This window comes from Hippocampus zosterae, chromosome 6 (genome assembly GCF_025434085.1).
Source record: "Hippocampus zosterae strain Florida chromosome 6, ASM2543408v3, whole genome shotgun sequence".
Classification (NCBI taxonomy): domain Eukaryota; kingdom Metazoa; phylum Chordata; class Actinopteri; order Syngnathiformes; family Syngnathidae; genus Hippocampus; species Hippocampus zosterae.
Genome location: NC_067456.1, coordinates 9,332,562 through 9,355,166, shown reverse-complemented (window position 1 = coordinate 9,355,166; position 22,605 = coordinate 9,332,562). Strand labels below are relative to the sequence as shown.

At 43.9% G+C, this 22,605-nt stretch overlaps 2 protein-coding genes across 8 annotated transcripts in view; one reads left to right on the top strand and one right to left on the bottom strand.

Annotated features, from left to right (window-relative positions):
* The first annotated feature begins 2,691 nt into the window (after nt 1–2,691).
* Nucleotides 2,692–14,094, top strand: LOC127601695 (E3 ubiquitin-protein ligase KCMF1-like). Its single transcript, XM_052067243.1, has 7 exons — nt 2,692–2,871; nt 5,490–5,657; nt 6,886–7,025; nt 7,903–8,004; nt 8,900–9,080; nt 9,532–9,853; nt 10,601–14,094. The coding sequence occupies exons 1-7, from the start codon at nt 2,856–2,858 to the stop codon at nt 10,929–10,931; spliced, it is 1,260 nt and encodes a 419-aa protein (XP_051923203.1). The 5' UTR covers nt 2,692–2,855; the 3' UTR covers nt 10,932–14,094.
* A 125-nt stretch (nt 14,095–14,219) lies between these two features.
* The window catches only part of slc20a2 (solute carrier family 20 member 2), a 41,648-nt gene continuing 33,262 nt past the window's right edge, over nt 14,220–22,605 (bottom strand). For 4 of the 7 annotated variants that reach the window (XM_052067198.1, XM_052067200.1, XM_052067202.1 and 1 more), the window contains exons 10-11: nt 21,321–21,405; nt 14,220–17,609 (exon numbers count right to left, since the gene is read on the bottom strand). In XM_052067198.1, the coding sequence (XP_051923158.1) occupies nt 17,445–17,609; nt 21,321–21,405 (250 nt within the window). In that variant the 3' untranslated portion in view covers nt 14,220–17,444. Of the gene's footprint in view, nt 17,610–20,231; nt 20,317–21,174; nt 21,247–21,320; nt 21,406–22,605 lie in introns of those variants that run through there. The other 3 variants (XM_052067199.1, XM_052067204.1, XM_052067203.1) reach the window with 3 other exon arrangements.

Below are 22,605 nucleotides of genomic sequence, written 5' to 3'. Positions count from 1 at the left end.
TCACACGCACACGCACGCAAAGACACGCGCGCGCGCGCGCGCACACACACGCACACGGAGAAAGGGAAGGCGTGTTGCATCGAAGGAAGGTCATGTATTTGTTGCCAAACAATGTGTAGAATAAACACATGACTGGGACGGGAGGGGGGCAACATGCTTTTAACATGAAATCCCATTGGTGACTACAATAGCAGCCTGCACTTTAGCTGGAATGTCTTAAAAGCTTCGTACCGAATGAAGGGGACCCGGTGGTGGCGGTTCTGCAGTGTTGTGGGGGCACCATCCCCCATGAAAGCCACCCCCAACCCCCACGACCATCCTCCTCCTCCTCCTTTCTTTGCTTGGTCTTTCGCCAAACCATCAGCTTAGTTCACTTTCCATTGATGAGCCGGAGAATGGGCGCGACAATAACAATACTACTGTGTGTGTGTGTGTGTGCGCGCGCGCACGCGCGCACCCGTGTCTGGGCAGGCATCATCAGTCACCAACGGGGAAGTGTCACCTGCCACCATGGCGGTCCACTGCTCCTATATGGCTGAATTGTTAGTCAAATTTGTACGGGGCCAAATGAGGATCGACATTGCTTTTTTTCTTTGGCGACATAAGTTGGCACAAAACCATTGAACAATTACTTCTACATCACACTGTGGAGTAGTGACTTACATGGTTGACTTGTATGCATCTGGCGTGGGGTCATTTCACAGTCAGGTCTCCGTTTGTAGAGACGGGATAGAGTTATGATGTTCAATTTGATGGTAACATCCATGCAATCTTTCTGTAATTTGAAAAACAATGAATGGCAATCAGTGTGTGTTCATGTTTTTGTTAATACCACATATGAGTTATATAGTTCCTCCTGAACCCCACTTCCTTACCAGACCTGGCTAAAAAAATGTTTGTATGTGTGATCAGATTTTTTTTTTTAATTGTGAACATTTTTGACCTACATCAGAGAGAAATGTTTGCCACTTACTGGCAAAACAAAGAAGAAAGCAAGTTATGTTGGGAAAATAAGAGGAAGTGTAAGAGATGCAGGTCAAAGAAGTGGTCATAGATCGTAGGTGGTAGCAGAAGAAGGGGGGACTGTCAAATGAGGCTACGCTTGTGAAAGAAGTGGAAGAAGATATGATGGCAAAATAAGCAGAAGATAGGATACTGGCACATAAGTTGTCAAAAATGATTGAAGTTATGCTGGATGTAAAAAGGAAATAAAAGCCATGTTGGGATGTGGGCAAAAAAAAAGTAGAAGCTGTACTCGCAAAAGAAGCAGTAGGGGGATGATGGCAAAAGAAATAGAAAGTTGATGGCAAAAGAAAGAGAAGCTAGAAGCTATACTGGTGAAAGAAATACAATTTGATGCCCTGCTGGCAAAAGAAAGGGAAATGGAGAGGCTCTGCTGGCGAAGGACATAAGTGACACTTGCTGGGAAGAAGTAGAAGTGATGCTGGCAAAACAAGTGGAAGAAAATAAAATCCATCACTTTGTCAGTTGACATCATTCAAATATCAACTTTGCACATTTGTGATGAAGACAGGATGCTCTTTACGAGCATTAAACATCTTTTTTTTTAACCATATACACGAGAGACTCTTCCAAAATAATGTGCCCTATTTATGCAAGGGTCAAGTGCGAGTGTATGAATAGAATTTACAGCTTGTGAAATGATAGCAGAATGAGCCCGCGACTGTATCTCGGCAGAGGGTTGATATGAGGATGAGATTATGACATGTAATACGACGTGGCACTAGAGCCACCCCACACTCTTCCATGAAAACAAATGGAAGAAGTATATCTTTGCGTTCTCAAAATTTGTTTTCAGCGTGCAATGAAGAAAGTACTTGCTTACCAAAAATCCTCTAAAGATTCACTTTTTTAATAAAGGACAGATATAGTATTAAGAAAGCAAAACATTATCTACAAGACCTTAGGAAAGAGGAATAACATCTACAGATTCTTGCTTGAAATAACGTTGGATGATATTGAACATTTATTTGTTCATCCTTCCATTTTCTATATGACTTGATCTCATGAGGGTAGCAAATGAGTTGTAGCCTTTATTCCACCTGATTTGGGGTGAGAAGCGGGAATATTATATGATATTATCCATCGATCCATTTTCTAATCTACTTCACTCACATTTGTCGCGGGCGTGCTGGAGCCTATTCCAGCCGTCTTTGGGCAGGAGGCGGGGTACACCCTGAACAGGTTGCCAGCCAATTGCAGGGCACACAGAGACAAACAACCATTCACACTCACAGTCTCACCTAGGGCCAATTTAGAGTGTTCAATCAACCTACAATTCATTATTGGGGAATGTGGGAGGCAACCAGAGTACCCAGAGAAAACCCACACAGGCATGGGCAGACGTGCAAATTCCACACAGGAGGGCCGGTGCCCAGATTCGAACCCATGACATCTGTACTGTGAGGTGTGCTCACCAGTCGACCACTTATGCCACTTATAGAATAGAACACAATAGAATTCGTCCATCCATCCCTCCCTAATTGCTTATTTTAGGAGCATATCCTCACGAGGGTCGCGGGCGTGCTGGAACCCTATACCAGCTGTCTTCGGGCAGCATTAGGCTTACTGATGTTGTGCCGATCCAGACGGCCGGTCGGCAGTGGTTCCATACCAATGACAACACCGCCATCCTGCGTCCGGATGAGCGATGAGCCGAGCGGTGACACAGCAGGAGGCGGACGGAGGGAGGGCAGCAGCTCACCGGATCCTTCATGAGGGAAGAGGCCAGGGACAGCCAGCCAGCCCCGGCTTCTCCTTCTCTTCACTAATATATTACTCGTTTCGCTTTTGAGAGTCAAGCCCGAGCTCGGGGCCGCTTTCGGCTTCGTAGGATGTCCCGTCATGAAGGTAGGAAACTCGGGCCCGATTTAGCGAGCAAGGTCGCCGTTTGTCAGAAACGTTGACGGTGCGGAGCGCGGAAGCAGCACCGGCTAAGGGAAGCTAACCGAGAATGTCTCACTAGTAGTCGCTGTGCAATGTTAGCAGCGTGGACGCGTGATGACAAACCAGTCAACACGAATGTCCATAAGTTCAATGGTGAAATGATGGCTGACGTGCGTGTTTAAATGCTAACCGGAGTCGGAGACGACACTGTCAAATAGGCGGAAGAAGCCCCAGAACGTTTTGCTAAGTGCAGCTAACGCGCTTTATTTAGCATGGCGGCTAACAGAAGCCCAAGCTCCGGGTTGGTTATGGTTACCACACCAAGCTGAAGTGGGGATTGCCGAGAATTGGCAGCTGCGAGTGGTTGCACGTCGTTGGTTTCGCCTCGTATCTAGACGCCTTGCTGCCCTTAGAAAGTTGGCCCAGCTTGAAAAGCTAATGTGTGACAAATATTCAGTACAAGCATGCCCTTGCGGCCAACCTTGCCCCGGCTTCAAAAAGCCCGTCCTTAATATTTCCACCAGGCCACCTCACACTTTAAGGGTACCCGTATGGGATGATTCAAAAGTTGAATTGGAAAATACAACCTGGCTCATGGCAACTCGTTCAGTCGTTGCGAGGCTACTTAATCAGGCCCGAAGCGTAACGTGCACACTGTTTTAAATCATCTGGAAGTGTCAGGATATTGACAGTTCAGGAAAACTTAAGTTCAAAACACAGCACTATCCATCACTATTACGATTGTGAGGTAGGAGTCACAAATATCATTATAATCACCATGAGAGCTGTCAACGATATTCATTTTTGATGAATACACACAATCACAATATATTTCCAGGTTCACCTGCATTAGGTGAAAATCAGCAATGCTCAGACAATATAAAATACTTTTTTTTCCTCCCTCGTGCTTTTAAGTATTAAAGTTAGTACTAAATTGGCCTGTGCATGCATATGCCTTTAAGAGGTGGGGTCCGGTAGGGTGGCATGTGACTTAGTAAAATCTTGTTTGTGAGTGTCTGGGTGAGAGCTGTGGCTGACAGCAGTTTCTGCGCGAGTTCTCTTAATGTCTATGTTTTACTGATTCCCCGACATTCAATAAAAGGCTAATAAGTGCAGTCCTTTGCCATATGCGATGGTAACCACAGTAAGTAAAGAATGTAACTTTCGGCTTGTCCAATCAGGGGTCGCCACAGCGAGTCACCGTGAATGCCGTTCTTGACACAAGGCACCTATTTTTATCTGGGCTGGGTATCGGGACACTGACCGCGAATTGAACCTGTGACACTCCTGGTTTCTACAGCAAGTAAATATGCTGTAAAAACTCATTCAAAAAATGCTTGTTTAAAATTAGACAATGCAGTATGACTGTGGAGAATGAATGGTGATGCAGTGAGGTAACGCTGCACAGGGAACTCTGGCTATTCGCGTTAGGGAACAACCACCTGTGTGAATACAATACAATAAATGTATAGTTAAAATAGCTAATAAATGCGTGAAAATTAGCTTTTACTTGTATCACGCTTTTCTTCCTACAAGGTACTGAAAGTGTTTTAACACTGTCTCCTCATTCACATACTACTGATGGAGCATCAGGAGTAACTGGCGCTTTGGTATCTTGCTCAAGGACATTTCAACAAGGGCTGAGGACTGAACCGGTAACCTTTGGTTGGGAGACAACCACTCTGCCACCTGAGCCATACCATTCCAATGCCGCGAGTAATTGATGACCCAGTCAAAATGTTCATAATTTCTTTTATTAATACAGATGCTCCCTTACTTGGGAATAAATTTCCTTCCAGAGCAGGCTCTTAATTCGTAAGTCATTGCTTTTAGTGCTTGATCAATATGGATTTTTTTTGGGGGGGGGGATTCCGATATTTGGCAGAATAAAATTCCGATTGATCAGACGGTTAATTAGTCAAGTCAAGTCAAGTCAAGTCAACAGTATTTATAGAGCACTTTCAAACAGCCATCGCTGCATACAAAGTGCTGTACATGGAGCGATTTAACATATACAATAAACAGTAAGGCGAATCAGTAATAAATAATAAGTAATAAGGCGGTAGAAAGCACCAAGCAGTAAAATCAAGAGCAAATCTAAGTCATGCTGAGTCAAACGCCAAAGAATACAAGTGAGTTTTGAGGAGGGCTTTAAAGATGGGCAGCGAGGAGGCTTGCCGAATGTTCAGTGGGAGGTCATTCCAGAGAGATGGACCAGCAACAGAAAAGGCTCGATCCCCTCTGAGCCTCAGTTTAGTTCTTGGTACGTCTAGCAAAGACTGGTCCACAGACCTGAGGCGCCGGGCAGGGGTTAATTAGGGTTATGACAATAACGATATAAATTACAAGGCAAGGCAGAAAAATTGCAAATAGGTTCACCGTATGTATATTCCACCACTATTCTTTACTTAATGCATAACGAGGCTGTTTCATTTACTTTCATCATCCTTGGTTTTGTTTACTTCATAAATCAACAATAAAAATGCAAATAAAAAGCAGATCTTTGTCTGTTAGTCTATCAATGATTAGCTGATAACTGGCCTTAAAAACTGACACTTTTCCATCCTCGTTTGTGTTCTCAGGCGTGAGCTGCGACGCGTGTTTGAAAGGCAACTTCCGGGGCCGACGTTACAAATGTTTAATCTGCTACGACTATGACCTGTGCGCATCGTGCTACGAGAGCGGCGCCACCACCACCAGACACACCACGGAGCACCCCATGCAGTGTATATTGACCCGGGTCGACTTTGGTGAGTGCTGCTGACAACGCCACTCCAAAACAAATTTTGTGGAGAAGTGAATTTTAAAAAAAATTATTATTATTATTATTTTTGTCATCATCAAAGGTCTCCAAAAGTACACAAATATCCAAAAATGATATCACACTTAACTTTCCCTTGTAAACACATTTTACAGGAAGCTATTTTCATTATTCATTCATTCATTCATTCATTCATTCATCTTCCTAACCGCTTGATCCTCACTAGGGTCGCGGGGGGTGCTGCAGCCTATCCCAGCTGTCTCCGGGCAGTAGGCGGGGGACACCCTGAATCGGTTGCCAGCCAATCGCAGGGCACACAGAGACGAACAACCATTCGCACTCACACTCACACCTCGGGACAATTTAGAGTGTTCAATCAGCCTGCCATGCATATTTTTGGAATGTGGGAGGAAACCGGAGCACCCGGAGAAAACCCACGCGGGCCCGGGTAGAACATGCAAACTCCACACAGGGAGGCCGGAGTTGGAATCGAACCCGGTACCTCTGCACTGTGAAGCCGACGTGCTAACCACTGGACTACCGGGCCGCCCGCTATTTTCATTAGTGGGGGAAAAAACAAAAAACAAGGCCTGTTGTTGAAGGCGACTTCAATATAAGTGAAGTGAGATACTGTTGCTAGTGGCCAGCACGTCTCTCCTCAGTCTGGGACTGCACTCAATCTGATAAGATGACAACGCTCTGTTGCGCTGCTCATTCGGGACATCATTGAAACGGGAAGTGATCAATCTTTCCATTGTTACGATCGCGAAATGAGTTACCAAACACCACACATTTTCCTTTGTCTGGCAATGAGTCGGCACTTGAGAGTGGCTCTATAAAAGTTTATGAATGAGAGCTGTGAAGTAGTCCCACTTGCAGAATTTCATATGTAGCAAAAAGCGCTTGCAGCAAAACACAACGAGGCGCCCGGTGGTCCTCACTCAAGTGATTGTGGTTGACTCGGTTGTGATTTGATAGGGAAAGTTGACAGGAAAGACCCAAGTTAATGAACTCATTCACTCCCAAAGACGTTTTTAAACGTCTTTTCAGACTTGGTCTAGAATTGGCTGGTACTGAATGAGTTAATGTGCAATGGCTCCTTCTCAGCTGTTCGATAGTCACTGCTTGGCTTTGCAGTGAAACCCACTGAACAGATGAAATGTCGCACAGCACGCTTTGGTCCCCGGCCGGTAATGCCTCTTCCCCTTTGCCTACAGACTTGTATTACGGCGGAGAAGCCTTCTCGGTGGAGCAGCCCCAAGCCTTCACGTGTCCCTACTGTGGCAGGATGGGCTACACCGAGTTGTCCCTGCAGGAGCACGTGGCCGCGGAGCACACGGAGACCTCCACAGAAGTGGTATGGCGCTCTCGCGATGTATTACCGTCATGAGATTAACAACATTCATCTGAGAATGTGGATTATTGTTTGGAAGGTGTGCGTCACACGAAGATAATTCAGCCCCTTTTTGACATCAACTTACAACGGACTGTCCTTGTCTCAAAAATTTATAAAGAGATGCTAACTGTATTGATCGCCGTTGAAAGACGGCTGTTCTTCCCCTTTCGCTTGACATCCCACTGCTGACGTTGTTCAATCTGATTGCAAATTCAATTCACGCAAGTGAAGGCCTGACTGTCGGAGGCAGCTTCGTCCGTCTGCTTAGAATATATTTCAAATCAAGTTGTACATGTAAAATATTGTTGACGCTATAAATGTACTTTGTGACTTCCTGCATGACAGTACGATACGGTTTAAGTCTACACACTCGCGGGCTTCATCGGCGACACCGTCTTCCGCATCACCTTCACGCTGTGCCCGACGTCTACAACACGTGACTGAATCAACATTGCAGCAAGTCAAGCAGCCTAATTTTCCCAATGACACACACCGTCAACGCGCGCGCGCGCGGCCTGCTCATCCCCGTCGTCGTCGTCAGCGTTTGCACCCTTCGCCTGCAGCTGTTGTCGAAAGGTGCACATTTGACAGTAAACAACGGAAATGACCCGATTATTTTCCTCCTTCGCTTAAAAGCAGGGAGGTCGCTCGAAGCTAAACGTCTTCTGAAACGCACAAGCCACCTGTCGCTAAATAACAGCATGCCTCTTCTGTCAAGGCAGCCTGTTGATGATGAATCCCAAGTCTTAAAATCCTTTCGAAATGTCACGAGGATTCGCAATTATTCACGCTACCATCACCGCATCCGCTTACTTCCCTGTTGTTTATTGTCCCGCAGATCTGCCCCATATGTGCAGCGCTGCCGGGCGGAGACCCCAATCATGTGACGGACGACTTTGCTGCCCACCTTACACTTGAACACAGAGCACCCAGAGACCTGATATCCTTTTTTAAAAAAAAATCTGGACACTTTTCTCACAGACTAATAATACTGCGGACTCACACACTGTTCCGTGTAGAAAGAAGTTGCTGCGAAGGCAGCGAGGCAGGAGGAAAGGGTGCGTAAAAAGACGGAGAGCGTTCAAAGTTTTACACTTAAGAAGAGAGTGTGACGTGTCTAGCGCAAAGCAAAATTAACGTGACAACACAAATCCACCATCGCCAACACGATGATTTCTCATTTCATAGAGCCCATCACCGCTAGCTCTAACCTATTTTCATGCCCCCAAAAGTGTTGAAGGATTGTTCTTGAGAGGAACCTTAATGTCGGCATCGCAGGTGCAATAGGTGACGCATCCTTCCGTATCCCTTTTTGAGCGCTCGACTCGTCTGCATCTGCTTGGCTTGTGGCGGCGCTCCACTCTGGGGACTGCATTGTGGCGGCCTGTTTATCAAAGCACTTTGAATTAGATGCGGCAGAGGGGGAAAAAAAGAAACGCATCAAAAGAACAAGCCGAGCTACTATGTCGCTCTGTGCAAATTGCTTTTACTCAGTGCGGAGAGCGTGTGGAACAAGTTCAGTTTGAATGAATCAGATGCACAAGCTAAGCAGCTACCAGCTGTATCTTTATTATTGTTATTATTTACACCGCACGGTTGAAGTTAATAAATTTCGGGTGTATTCATACCCGCGCTCTTTGGGGCACTTAAAACGGAACCGAGTTTGTTTCACAGAGACACAGAGAAGCAATTAATCCCTTTGAACCTGGCGACAAGTGTCGTGTCTTATAGCAAGCTACGCTGATGAATGAATCACCGGACTTTTTTCGCTGTTGCTGTTTTACTTTGCAGCATCTGGTTGTAGTAAAAATGGCTTCCTTAACTGGGCTATTCACGACGAGTCGAGCGGCGTGCGGCACGTGAGGCGGATGTTCCACCCCGGGCGCGGACTGGGCGGCCCCCGTGCCCGCAGATCTAACATGCACTTCACGAGCAACACCACTGGGGGGCTCTCGACCAGTCAAAACTCCTCTCAAAGCTCCAGTTACAGCCGGGAAGCCATGGACCCCATAGCAGGTACGTCCCGCACCAAACCACTTTGTCCTTATTGGTACAGTAGTGGGAGTCCATTTTAGTCGGGTTGAGTAGCTGGAATTTGTCCTGTGAGCCCTGGGGGCTCCAGCTGTGCCATAATGAGGTCAAATGGGGACTCCTTTCCACCCACGGGGGCCATTGAGCAGAGTATATTGTGGAGCTGCCACTTCGAGTCATTCAAAATGCAGACGCAGTAGCTGAGAGACATGATGCCCTGAACATGTAAAATTGAAGCCAGCCTCGGCATACTGTAGCTCAGGAGCTACGTCATGCCTCATTTGGTTTGAGAATAGCACAGATTCTCGACTGTGAATCAGGATGACGCTAACATTTTTCCTTTGGCTACTTCCATATTAAATGCCAACCATTGAAATGTGTACATTTGTGGTTTATTCCCTGCGCATTTCAACAAATTGTTTCCGGTTCCCCACAGAGCTTTTATCGCAGCTGTCGGGCGTGCGGCGCTCGGCGGGCGGCCAGCTTAGCTCGGGCCCATCGGCCTCGCAGTTGCAGCAGCTCCAGATGCAGCTCCAACTGGAGCGGCAGCAGGCGCAGGCGGCGCGGCAGCAGCTCGAGACGGCGCGCAACGCCACGCGCGGCGGGCGCGCCAACGCCATCCTCAACGCCAACTTGTCCGCCGCCGCAAACAACCCCAACCTGAGCGCCAATCACAACAGCAACCCCGGAACCAACGTCGGCCCTTCGGAGACCCCCCCCCAGCACACGGCGCACAGCTCCCACTTTCTACTCAGCAGGTTAGTTTCTTGTATCAAATTCAAACCAACCACAATGAAGAAGTATGCAATTGTATACAGTAATCGCTAACACTGCAATTTTTGAGAAAAAAAAAGTCTTGATAAATTCAATGCTTAACTCATTCAATCCCAGCCATTTTCACTGTAGCAACCCCCTCAATCCTAACATTTTACTGGATTTTGACTGATCTTGCAAGGTCCACAGAATATTTGGTTCTAATGCTATATAAACATGGAGCCTACCAAAATAAATGTTGGACTCTCTTCTTTCAGCAGGAACAAATTTGTTTCTATCTATTTGCATTATTCAGCAATCGACATTACAAAATTGCTAAGTTTCATGGAAATGGTGATTCCTGGGCAAAAAAATGGAGAGAAAAAGCTTTTTGTAAAAGCATGCATTTCAAGCACATGAGGCACCACTGCCACCTACTGGTCACTTTTTATATGATTTACGATGCAAACGGCTTATTCTCATTCAGATTGCATCAGACCCTCCTCTCTATGACGCAAAAAAAAAAAAGACTTAGATGTACAAGTACTTCCTTGGTAGCTGGGGCCTAATTTTAAAAAGACGTACAGGTACGTCTTGTGGAATGAAAGAGTTAAGTGCAGTACATGAGAAGATTAAATGTGTTTACGGATATATAACGCCTTTTTTATAAAAATTATAATTTTTTTTAAAACTATGTACGCCCATCCAAATGCCGCAATTTTTTTTTTTTTTTTAACCCATGTTGTCCACAGGCTGAGCGAAGCGCGCGTGTCCGAGGCTGAGCGTCAGGCGTGTGAGGCGCAGTGGGCGGATAGGAGCTTGTTCGTGACGGAGCTACTCCTGTCCACGCTTCTGGCGGAGCACCACCACCATCACCAACACCACCGCGACGACATCGATGACGACATCGCCGACCGCCGCCGCCGCCATCCCGGGTCCCTGCGCAACTTCGCTGACTTCCAGTCTATGGGCTGCATGGAGGTGATGACGCTGGACGTGGCGCTGGAAAACCTCAACCTCAAAGAGAACAGCGCCACCGCCGCCCCCCCTGCCAAGAAAGAGCCGCCTGCCCCGTCCCTTTGATGGAGCAAATAAAACCCCAAAACAAAAAAAACTGCGAATTCCCCCCAAAACCTTCGCCCCCCGTTTTTTGTTTCTTTTTACTCTTCACTGATTTTGTCATTTCAACCCTCCTCCTCTCCCCATGTCCGCGTGTACGTGAAATATAAGTTAGACGAGTGAATGTGAGAGAGAACTCTATAAATCTATTATTAAAAAAATGAAAAGCAAATCTATATGAAAGCTGATAATCACTTAACTCACACGCTGGCCGCGAAAGAAGGCCACTAAATAAAACAAAAAACTGCTGTTACAAGCTAATACGCATGATCAAGCTTCATGTACACACTCTTGATCGAGAGCTGCACTCGTGTCCCCCTCTTCTAGTGTCACCGGGCTTTCTAATGACTCGACACACTACAAGACTTTCTATCAAACACAACCATTCACTCGGACCTTCTTGTGTGTGTGCGTGTGTATGTGTGTGTGTGTGTGCGCGCGCGCGCGGTCTCCACGCCTGGAAGTGAAGGGAACCCCGCCCCTGTGTGCTCTGATTTTTTTTTCTCCACCCATCCCGCTAACTTCTCTCTTCGCTCAGATGGATGTGTGCCAGGCCTCATGAAGAAGACGTGCAATGTATGAACTTGTGGGCTGAGTCGACCTTTCAGTGCGGACCACAATAAACATGTTTTGGATGGAAATAACTAACAAAATACTGTACTCTGTGCGTGTGCATGTACAAGGTTTAGAATTTGCGTGACAAAGCGTATAAATGAAGTGGCCGTGAGTGTTCAGTACCATATGTACCATAATCATATTTGCGGTAGTCCAGTGCAGTGTGTGTGACTCAAATCCTGAAGTTCCACTTATGAGGACTGCATTACCCAGAGGCCTTTGCGCCTTAATGTCCCGCTTTTAACTCGAATATGGATCTTACATAAGCAAAGTGGTGGTGGACTCAAAGAATATGAATGGTCAGTGTAAAGGGCGCATTAAAACAACATGAAGACGAGTGGGTTGATGCTATAAATCACCGCCTGCCTGCAAGTTTCATTTCCCACATGATTTATGACTCACAAAAGAAAGAATTTTAGAGGTGAATGCAAGGGAAAAGTATATCATATTGAAGTTCCTGTGCAATTTGTCATAAAGTGCCATTTAAATACTTTGTGGGCTTCCTTCCAGGAATAACGCGTTCATTTAAAAGTTAAATATTGTTTCAGGAGAAACTTCAGAGAATTGGAGAAGTGGGTGAATAATTCATTACATTTTTAAATCACAACAAATTTATTCTCGTGAAAGTACAACTTTGTCAGAAAACTGACTTCTTTTTACGACTTTTTGGTGTAAAACTTTCCAGATACTTCCTTATGATATTGACAAAGTTTTGTCATACTTTTCATACTTTTTTATACTTGTTTTTTTTTCCTCATTTGATATCTTAATCCGCTAATTTACGAATCAGTTTCTCACAAAATCAATTTTTTTTCAATGTTTTCTTGCAAAACGTTTTTTCATTTTTTTTTTTGTTGCTTGATTTGAAATTGTTCACAAAAAACTGCCTCTGTAGTTCCACAAAATTGACACAACCTAGTTTTAAATTCTTACATTTGAACCGTCTTCAAGCAAGACACCAGGGACCTCATCCAAGTAACTGAAAGGACACACAAAAATACAAAAAATGGTAAGCCTAAACACTGGTATGATGATTGGCTGGTGACCATTCCAGGGTGTATGGAAGGATCACAAAACGTAAGAAGTCACGAAATACAAAAGAGGCAACACAGTGAAATATGTGTTCTTTGTAATTTTAATTCCCATAATTTAGTTTAAATGCAGACATTGTTTTTCCTCACTATAATCTTAAAGACATTACAGTACGATAGAAGCAAATCAGAGTAAGAGTTTGTTGAAGCAGGCTACAGTTTTCTTTTTTGTTTTATTGTTTGTTAAGTTCACACATTAGATGTGATGCAGCGAGCGGACAGGAAATAGCGCTAAACATTCATAAGACGACACGCAGTTGGAAAAAGCCCGCAGGCCGGCCGAGGACTGGGACCACCACGTTCTACAACGATAACGCACGCAGGTCAATCACGCTCAAATCGGCAGCTTCACGCAACGGAGACTATGGGGGGAGGGGCTATCACGGCAGAGTGGGCGGAGCTACGCAGCAAAGCGCGACCGATGTTTTGGAGCAAGCAGGAGAAAAAAAATTGCACATTCCGTCCCGCTGGTTGCTCGACTTTGAGGTCAACACAAGTTTACATTAATCACAATGGAGAAATGTCACCCTCTACTGGCAATCCCATGAGATGACTGCTAATTTGAACCTAGCCAATTTATCGCTTTCGAGCTATTATTTTGATTAGACAGTGAACACTCGAATTTTTAATAACGAAAATAAAGTTCCTTAACAGGGAAGTCATGCCCAACATGTGTTTGACATTTTGCTGATTAACTCATATTCCACAAACAATATTCATCAGAATGCCGTGTTTAGACTAGTGGGGATGCATACAACATATTGAAAAGGAATAGATCATGGGACAAATAAACATTACAACAAAATCAAATGTTTATATTTATATTAAACCTGTTTTTTTACGAAAAACATATGGCTCTGCAGATAATTCGGAGACCACTGGACAATTCTTTTCTGATTTAGACATTTTTGAGTAAAAATTTTTGTTTAACATGTATTTTTAAAAAACTACTGAATATTCAAACACAAATATTGAAGCATTTGTTTGCAAAAAAAAAGAAAACCAGTCAAAATGTCGAAAAGGTTGGTAGTCTTTATTTTGGTCTCTTAGTTCTTTGCATTTATACTTTTGCAACATGTTTTTGCATTGAAATATTCGTTTTTAAATTATCCGTGCAGGTGTTTTAACGTTTTACAAGAGTGAATTGCCAAATTCTCTGATGGAAAATGTGTGAAGAAACATATGCATAGCGTGTTAGATTTTGAGTGTTCACTGTACTCGACTTTTTCAAAAATTTTGATTGCTCGGATGTTTTTCACTAGTAGCCATTTACCGCCTTTCTTTCACACACACTGCCACCAGAGGCCGATGTTTAACACAACTTAGGACAGTGCTTCCCTTTTGACTTTTGAGGGCTGACATTGCTCCGACAAAGATAAAACCACGAAACGATGGTGGGAGTTACCAAAAAAAAAATAAAATAGGGGGCCGGGGGGGTCTCGCATACTATCAGCCCACGCTAGTCGGTGGCTAACAATCCTCCTTTTACAGATGCTAACTAATTCCGACCACACATCTCTGACAATTCATTTTGTTCCATTATTGCTGTATTTCTCATCCCCCCCAACCCCCCCGGCACCCTGACACGCGCGCGCACACACACAAACAGTAAAAGGTTGTGTCCTCACACACATTGTTGAGTAAAACTTTTACCCACATTGTTTTTTTTTTTGTTTTACACAGGCCTCACCATTATGTTCCATTATTGCTGTGATTACAGACCCCTCTCACACCCATACAAAGAAACGAGTAACGGGCAGTTCAGTGTCCAGTTTACCTTTTACCACGATGTACGCCAACTTGAACACCTTTTCTCGCTCTGTTTTGGCCCAACCGGCTAAGCGGCTAACGCTAGCAAGATGGTCGCGGGCCTGCGCTATTTCCCCAAACAGGAGGGAAACAAAATTACAAAGTATGTCGTCGTCCGCAATATCCAAACACAAACATGGGAGGTTCCGTTTGAAACTATCGGCAGCTGACGCGTATCCCCAGTTAAAATATTGTAGAAAAATATATCGTTTTGATGAAGGCTCTCTAGTTAAAGTCTTTTAGTTGTAGCGCTCAAATGGCGTGGGGTTGGTTAGCGTTACGGCAGCTACAAAAATAACAAAAACGTTTCTTCTCTCTCGCTAGACACTTCTGGTTCGTGTGAAAATGCTCATTGGCATTGTGAGGCAAGGTGACATTTTTTTTCCAGTTTTGATATGAATACTACCAAAGAGTAATAGGGCCAAGCTGACAAAACAAAACAAAGCAATCATCGGGAAATGAAAGCCTAACGTGGGAACAAAGTTGCACAGTATCAAGACAATATTATAATTATAATTGTTCATATTTTGAACTTCAAAAAGGTTGTATATTTTCAAAATTAAAGTCACTATTACGAGTATAAAGTTGTATATCTTTGAGGAAAACGATGTCTATTTAAGATTAATGTTGCAATATTACAAAAATAAAATTGGATATTTGAGTCACAATACTGTAACATTGAATTCTTGTGTTCTTGGACAAAGTTTTTTCAAATGGTCTTTTTTTGAAGTATATGTTTGAGATTAAAGTTGTATACTTTCAATATTAGTCAATATTATGAGAATTCGGTGTTTCTTTTAGATTAGCTGTAATATTACACGATATTACGAGAGTTGTTTTTTTTTTCAACGCATCCGATTTTTAGGAAAAAAGTTTGAAGAAAATCACATTTTCAAAAGTAAAGTAACCTATTTTCAATAATTAGGATGTATTTCTGTCAGAGTTAATATGTATACATCCATCCATCCATCCATTTTCTGAACCGCTTAATCCTCACTAGGGTCGCGGGGGGTGCTGGAGCCTATCCCAGCCGTCTTCGGGCATTAGGCGGGGGACACCCTGGATCAGTTGCCAGCCAATCGCAGGGCACACAGAGACGAACAACCATCCACGCTCACATTCACACCTAGGGACAATTTAGAGCGTCCAATCAGCCTGCCATGCATGTTTTTTTTGGAATGTGGGAGGAAACCGGAGCACCCGGAGAAAACCCACGCAGGCCCGGGGAGAACATGCAAACTCCACACAGGGAGGTCGGAGCTGGAATCGAACCCGGTACCTCTGTACTGTGAAGCCGACGTGCTAACCACTGGACTACCGGGCGACCCAATATGTATACAGTACTTTATAAATTAAGTCTTATATTTTCAAGATGTAGTCATTTTTACCAAAGCTAGATATTTTCCATTTTAGTTGAACAAGATAATATTTTCATTAAAGAAGTCTTTCTTTAAAAATAGTAATATTTCGAGAAAAATTCCTACATTTACGAATTCATATTTTCCCAATTTATATATGCAGTATTCTATATTATTTTTTAAATGTCCTTTTTATAGCTTACCAAAAATATCCAACTCTATTCTTGTAAAACTCCGACCTTAATCTCGGAGAGCGATTATCTATTTTTCAACTGGCCCTAATACTCATTGGTAGTTTACAATGTAAACACCACAGTGCGAAATGATTGAGCACGAAGGAAACACAGCGTGTCACAAAAGGCAAGTGGCTACCACGTAAGCAAACACTTGTTCATGTTTAAAAAAAAAAAACACCACAAGCAACTTGATTATGCTCAGATAAATTAAAAGAAAATAAGATTAACGCTTTTGTTCGTCTACGGGTCACATGACCCAGTGAAAAAGCTGGTGATGATCAGTACTGGTGAGGTCATTCTACTTGCTAGGAGTCAAAGAGCAGGTTTGGAGGAGCTACACACGTGATAAGTAAGCTCTGCATATTAATATCGATATGAATAATAATACTGTACTATTGTTTGATATGACACATTGAGGCATCTCGTTGGAGCACATTTGTCACGTGACACCAAACGGATAGAAAACAAAAACGAGAACAAGGCAGATATGAGCATTTTTTGGAGCGTTTTGGCTTCCCGCTGCACCTTTTAAAATGTCGTCATGGCGATTAATATAGTTGACTTTGGCATGGTGACTCGTGAGAGAATCACCTCTTTTTTTCTTCAAATACAGCCGCCTTTACCTAAGCAGCAAAATAGGTCCTCTACTTTTTATTCGATTGGTGGTTGGCAACCAGGAAAGCGGCGCATTACCGCCACCTATTGCAACACCTCGATATTACAACAAGGAGCAAATTTTCTCTTCTCATAGATGAATTTCCCACAAAAATAGCAAAAACGAAACATACTCTCAATATGATGAAAAGGTGCAGAGAATAACCCATTTCCCGACAGTTTAAAAAAATACAACAAATCATGAGCCACCTTCCCACCCCACTCGCTCAAACTCTTGAAGGTCAGTATTTACAGTACAGATTTACTGTATAGTACATCAAAAATCCATCCAGACACACACACACACAAAAAATCAACTCTCTAGTCAATTGATTTTTTTTCTTTGTATGGTATCGTGTTCGAAAAATAAAGACGCAGAGACAGTCTGATCAGCCCTCGTTCATCATCATCATCACTTCCTCCACTTGTAGCTGGCTAACGTGAGATGGGTTGGTTGAGCACACGAAATCCTGTGTCATGATAGGAATAATATGTACACTTTTTTTGTTGGAGTAATAATTGCCTCAACCACGTTTTGCATTTTTAGGGACGTGAATTTGAGCTGTATGTACAGTACTATAGATTTTGAACCAACCCTCCTCACGGCCTTTTTATTTTTCTGCTTCCTTTACCTCCGGCAACCCAATAAGCAAGCACCTCTCTGGACTTCCTCTCAGACTTGCGGGGCCTCCTTGGCGGCAGCGCCTCTCTCCCTCACACGTAGGGCAGGATGCCGTAGACGAAGACGGCCATGACGGCGGCGCTGAACAGGCCGGCCACGGGCACCGTGACGAACCACGCCAGGAAGATGTTCCTGAAGAGACGCCAGTCCACCGCCTTCCTGGAGCGGATCCAGCCCACGGCCACCACCGAGCCCACCTGCGGGACCACCGGGGGAGGCAAGCGGCAGAGAAAATGCTGTCAGCCGTCATGCTATGGAAAGCACAAACACGTCACAACAAGGACACAGCAGAGAGCTGCAGGCTGCTTTTAAAATTTTATTTGTATTTTGCTTATTTAATAAACTTTAATTAAACAAACCTTTAATATTACCTATACAATGTTAGATACCAGCCATCCATTTTCAACACCGCATATCCAAAAGAGGGTCGCGGGTATTGCTGGAGCTTATCCCAGCTGACTTTGGGCCGAATGCCAATTCCACATTAAACTGGTCGCCAGTCAGTCACAGGACACATACAAGACAAACAACCATCCACACACACATTCACGCCGCCACTGAGTGGGAACCGATCCCACGCTGGCTGCACGCAAGTCAGGCGAGTGTACCACTACATCACCAGCGACTGTTAGGTACTATGTCAAATGTCATTTACAAACATTTACAAGCTCGATATAATTGACTTTTTTGTTTTTCACTTTGTTTTTTCTTTTATCTGGCGGAAACTGTCTTCCATACATCTCCCTCCTACTTTCATATAATTTTATGAAAAATTATTATGGCATAAGTACCAAGAACTAAACTGAGGCTCAGAGGGGATCGAGCCTTTTCTGTTGCTGGTCCCTCTCTCTGGAATGGCCTCCCACTGAAAATTCGGCAAGCCTCCTCGATGCCCATCTTTAAAGCCCTCCTCAAAACTCACTTGTATTCTTTGCATTCGACTCAGCATGATTTTACTGCTTGGTGCTTTCTACCGCCTTTATTACCATTTCGTCTTACTGTTTCTTGTGTATGTTAAATCGCTCCATGTACAGCACTTTGTATGCAGCGATGGCTGTTTGAAAGTGCTCAATAAATACTGTTGACTTGACTTGACATAATTTAAAAATGGTCAATCAATATCTTGGAAATATTTTATGAAATGTATGTTCAACACTACATTTTTCAATTGGTCCTTTTAAATTAATGAATAAACAAATGTAGAAAAACAGCCTGCAGCCTGCCTCTAAATTTCAGTTTCATCCGTGCTGGTTAGTTTGAGCAAGCCGGTTAAATAATTTGTCACATGTTGTATAAATGTAACAAGTGGAAGTCTGAAATCAGCACTTTTGTTGCATCAAATTCAAATGTTTATTTTCTTCTTCTTCTTTATTTTACTTTGAACAACACCAAGTAGCTCATGTCAGACCTCCAGTGAGCCCTTCTCCACTCACCTTCCTTTTGCTGCCGTCACAGAATCAAAGGAGTCAAATTTTACAATTGCAAGAGGTCACATGACTAGAATGTGCAATGGCCGCGGGTGCGGTCACAAGCCAAGGAGGATGTGTTCGCTGGCACGCTGTTTGTGTTTTGGACCAATGTGCCAGTGCGTGACGGTGCAACGACAGAGGCCAAACAAGATTTTGTTTTGATTTGAAGCACGCGGCGATGAAGTGTCAACTTGACGCGACCTCGGTGCCGCTGACAGCCTGCCAGCGGTCATTGCACATCATCGCAGCATGGAGCAGCTCGAGGCGGCTCATCAATCTGAGGCCACCTGGGGAACGGCCGCTCAAGCTGTCAACACTGCGTGGAAACTATTCTTGAAATCCTGTTTAATTGCACGAAAAAGAAACAAACCGAGATATCCTTGTTCCTCTTTCAGTCTGACAACTTCAGCGGGTTCCCCAGAAACCAATCAATCAAATCACAGTCATATGACTCAAAACATCAGAGAGTGAAGTATTTTGCGGTCAGGATTTATTAAGGAGTGAGCCAGGAATGTGAGGGAAGTGGTGATGTCTATGAATTGACATATTAGTGCTCAATTAAGTACCAGTTTTGACGTTTGTGCAGTCTCCCCCCTGCCACTCATCTGAATTTACAAAAGTGGCCATTTTTGCCATTCTTGTTGCGCGAGAATTATTTTTAAATGTACGATCTTTAAACACCATGAGATGCCTAATGAGAAGAGCAGCTTACATTTTGTTGCATTCAACAGATCTCACCGCGGCCAATTTTCGTCGCCTGTTGCTTTATTATTTTTTTTTACAAATTATTGACCAATCTCAAGTGTTGAAAATGGTTCAAGCTCTTTGACGATGCAATGTTAATGGTTGAATAAACCTGATGTTTTTGTGGGGTCTCATGTCAACGGAAGGGTTTGGAGGTACAAGGATTCCGCCCAATACCAGCGACACACATCGGGCTGTGCATCTTTCGATCACTCAGTTTTATTTTATTTTTTTTCCTGAAACAACATAGCTACGAATTACAAAGCATTGAAAAATCTGTGGTGCACAATTTTAAAAGATCCAAAAAAACAACAACAATGCGCTACAAAAAAAAGGGAAGACATTTCTCTAAATCAGTGTCAAAATTACATTTAGTGACACATAAATCTTCTCGGATTAAAATTTCCTGTTAACCAGTGTTATTATTTATGTCCCCTGATTATTATATTCAATCAGTTAATTGTCTGCCGTCTTGAGGGAAAAAAACTGCACAAAGGACCAAAACCGCAACAGAGGAGCTGTGATTGGCGATTTCTTCATCTATGTGTGACACTGCAATGCCGGGCTTTCTTTAAAGCGCGGCTTCGCGACAGGAGGCTGGGATACCTTGCAGTGGGTGGAGCTTATTGGGATGCCCACATTTGATGCAACAAGCACTGTTAGCGCACTCATTACTTCAATGCAAAATCCGCTGTGAAGACAGATGAGGAGAGAGAGTGGGAGAGATAGAGACAAAGAGAGAGAGAAAGAGAGAGAGAGAGGTAGAGACAAAAATGGAGAGAGATGGGAGAGGTAAAAAAAAAGTGGAAAACAAGTTGTGACAGGTGGGCAGGGTGGGCTATGCAGTGGGGAGGGGGTCTTTTGGCGGGGGAGGGTCTGCTTCATAACCAAGCACAGGAGGGTGGAGGGGCCCACACGCCAAACCATGCGAGTGCTGATCAGGAGAAATGGAAAAGAGGAATGAGACAGGATGAGACACCATGCTGTTTGGAAAGGGGGTGGGGGTCATCAAGGATGACCTGGGGTGTCTCGGATGGTCCGGTCTGGTTCCGACATTCCTGTAAAGAGGCGGAGGAGAGGGGCCGCACGCAGATCTGTAAGGGGCTACCAGAATCCAGCTGCACACAATTCTTTTGGAGCTTGTGATGATTGTCAGCGTGGGAGCAATTTGGATTAAAAAAAAAAAAATCACAATTAACTCATAATCTAAATAGAAGCCGTCAGTTTTAAATAAATGTGAACTTCTTATGGTTATTGTGCATTTGTCAAGTCTATAAAGTTGTGTTTTCTTAACCCTTTCATGCACCCTGAAACCTGATGACATGATAAGCGGTCCACTGTAGTAGCCACTGTGTCTGGAAAGGTTAAATTCCAACCACAGTTGAGCATGATCCCTGGTAAGAATGTTTTTTAAACAATGCATTTTTTTCATTTTTCGTCAATCACATTTTAGAATGGATTGGGTTCAACCTTGGAGAAGAGGAAAAAAAAAGAGTGACATCCACTTAACCCGAAATGATGCAAAATGATGTACTTTGGCCTGAACTTTGTGTGCTTCTGAGCCTTAATGACTGGTGACCCCTGAGGAAGTGCGTGCGTGCCCTCGCACCCTGAACAAATCCTGCAAAGGGACAAAAACTTGAGTTGAGGGGCCATCGAGGGGAGTGGGGGCGGGGCCCCACTGGGTTGTCATACCTTGCAGTGTGTGGTACTGACAGGGATTCCGATATTGGAAGCCAACACGACTGTGAGTGCGGACGCCAGTTCAATAGTGAATCCACTGTGGAGGGGAGAGGGAGAAGGAGGAGCAAAGACACATTTTTTCATTGAAAATGCCCACAGTGTGTGGGGGGTAGCGGTGGTGTTGAGGTGGGGGAGGCTGCCCGATGGCACCGCCTGGGCACATTCCAAGCAAGCACGCTTAAAGTGCGAGTCACGCAATTGCTATTTAAAATATGCGTAAATGTGTGAACACACACACACACATGTGCGCACACACACACACACACACACACACACACACACACACACGCATACACACACACACATGCACACACGATAATAGAAAATAAGATTAGGTGAGATTTATGTGTTTGCACCTTGTTCTATGTGGACAATGAACAAAAAAACCCAAACAAACAAACAAACAAAAAAAACCCAATACCTCAAGTGTGCCACAGAAAACGATCCAATTGGTCTTAGTATGAAAATGACAATTTACGACAAATAATGTATCTTTGTCCGTCTACAGACGTAAGCGACAGGCAGAAGAGCAGTTAAATGCTCTTCCATTCAATGGGCCTGAGACCAATTCAGCTCTGTATCCACCTGTCGCCATTCATACAATGGAATAAGAGCTTTGCGTTCAAATAAAAAGGCCCGGATTTTACTCGAAATACATCAGCGTAAATTGGGGTGGGTTGTACAGCAGAGCAAATACTTTTTGATGCAAATACCGTATTTTCCACTTTAAAAGACGCACTGGATTATAAGACGCAATCCTCCAATAGATAGAGCTACGCTCAAAGGAATGCCAACAGAACGATCACATGGCAGTAAAATGTATTTAATAAAGCAGCGACACAGTTCACTTAACCAACAGCAAGTTACAACATTGACTCGTTAATGTTGAACTCTCTTGCCGCTGCTCTATTTCCGTGTTCAACTGCGTAACCGATCGCCTTAAGTTTGAACGTTGTCTGCATGTCTCGAGCAAGGAGCCATTTTGGGATCAAAATATTACCGTAATGACCATACACAAGGCGCATCGGATTTTAAGGTGCGTTGTGAGCTTTTAAGAACGGAAGGCTTTTACGTGCACCTTACAGTGCGGAAAATATGGTTTTCATGAGATATTCCAAACAGAGCCTTAAGCTCAAAACACTCGCGTCTGTGTTGTATTCACACCAAATAGACTCTGCTCAATGGAAGAAGAGCGCCATGACAAATCACGTGACTTAGTTGTCCATCTTCTCACGTC

Coding starts and splice junctions, on each gene's coding strand:
- LOC127601695 (XM_052067243.1), top strand. Junction 7,026..7,902: donor CGGAGACCTCCACAGAAGTG/GTATGGCGCTCT, acceptor ATTGTCCCGCAG/ATCTGCCCCATATGTGCAGC. Junction 9,081..9,531: donor AGCCATGGACCCCATAGCAG/GTACGTCCCGCA, acceptor GGTTCCCCACAG/AGCTTTTATCGCAGCTGTCG.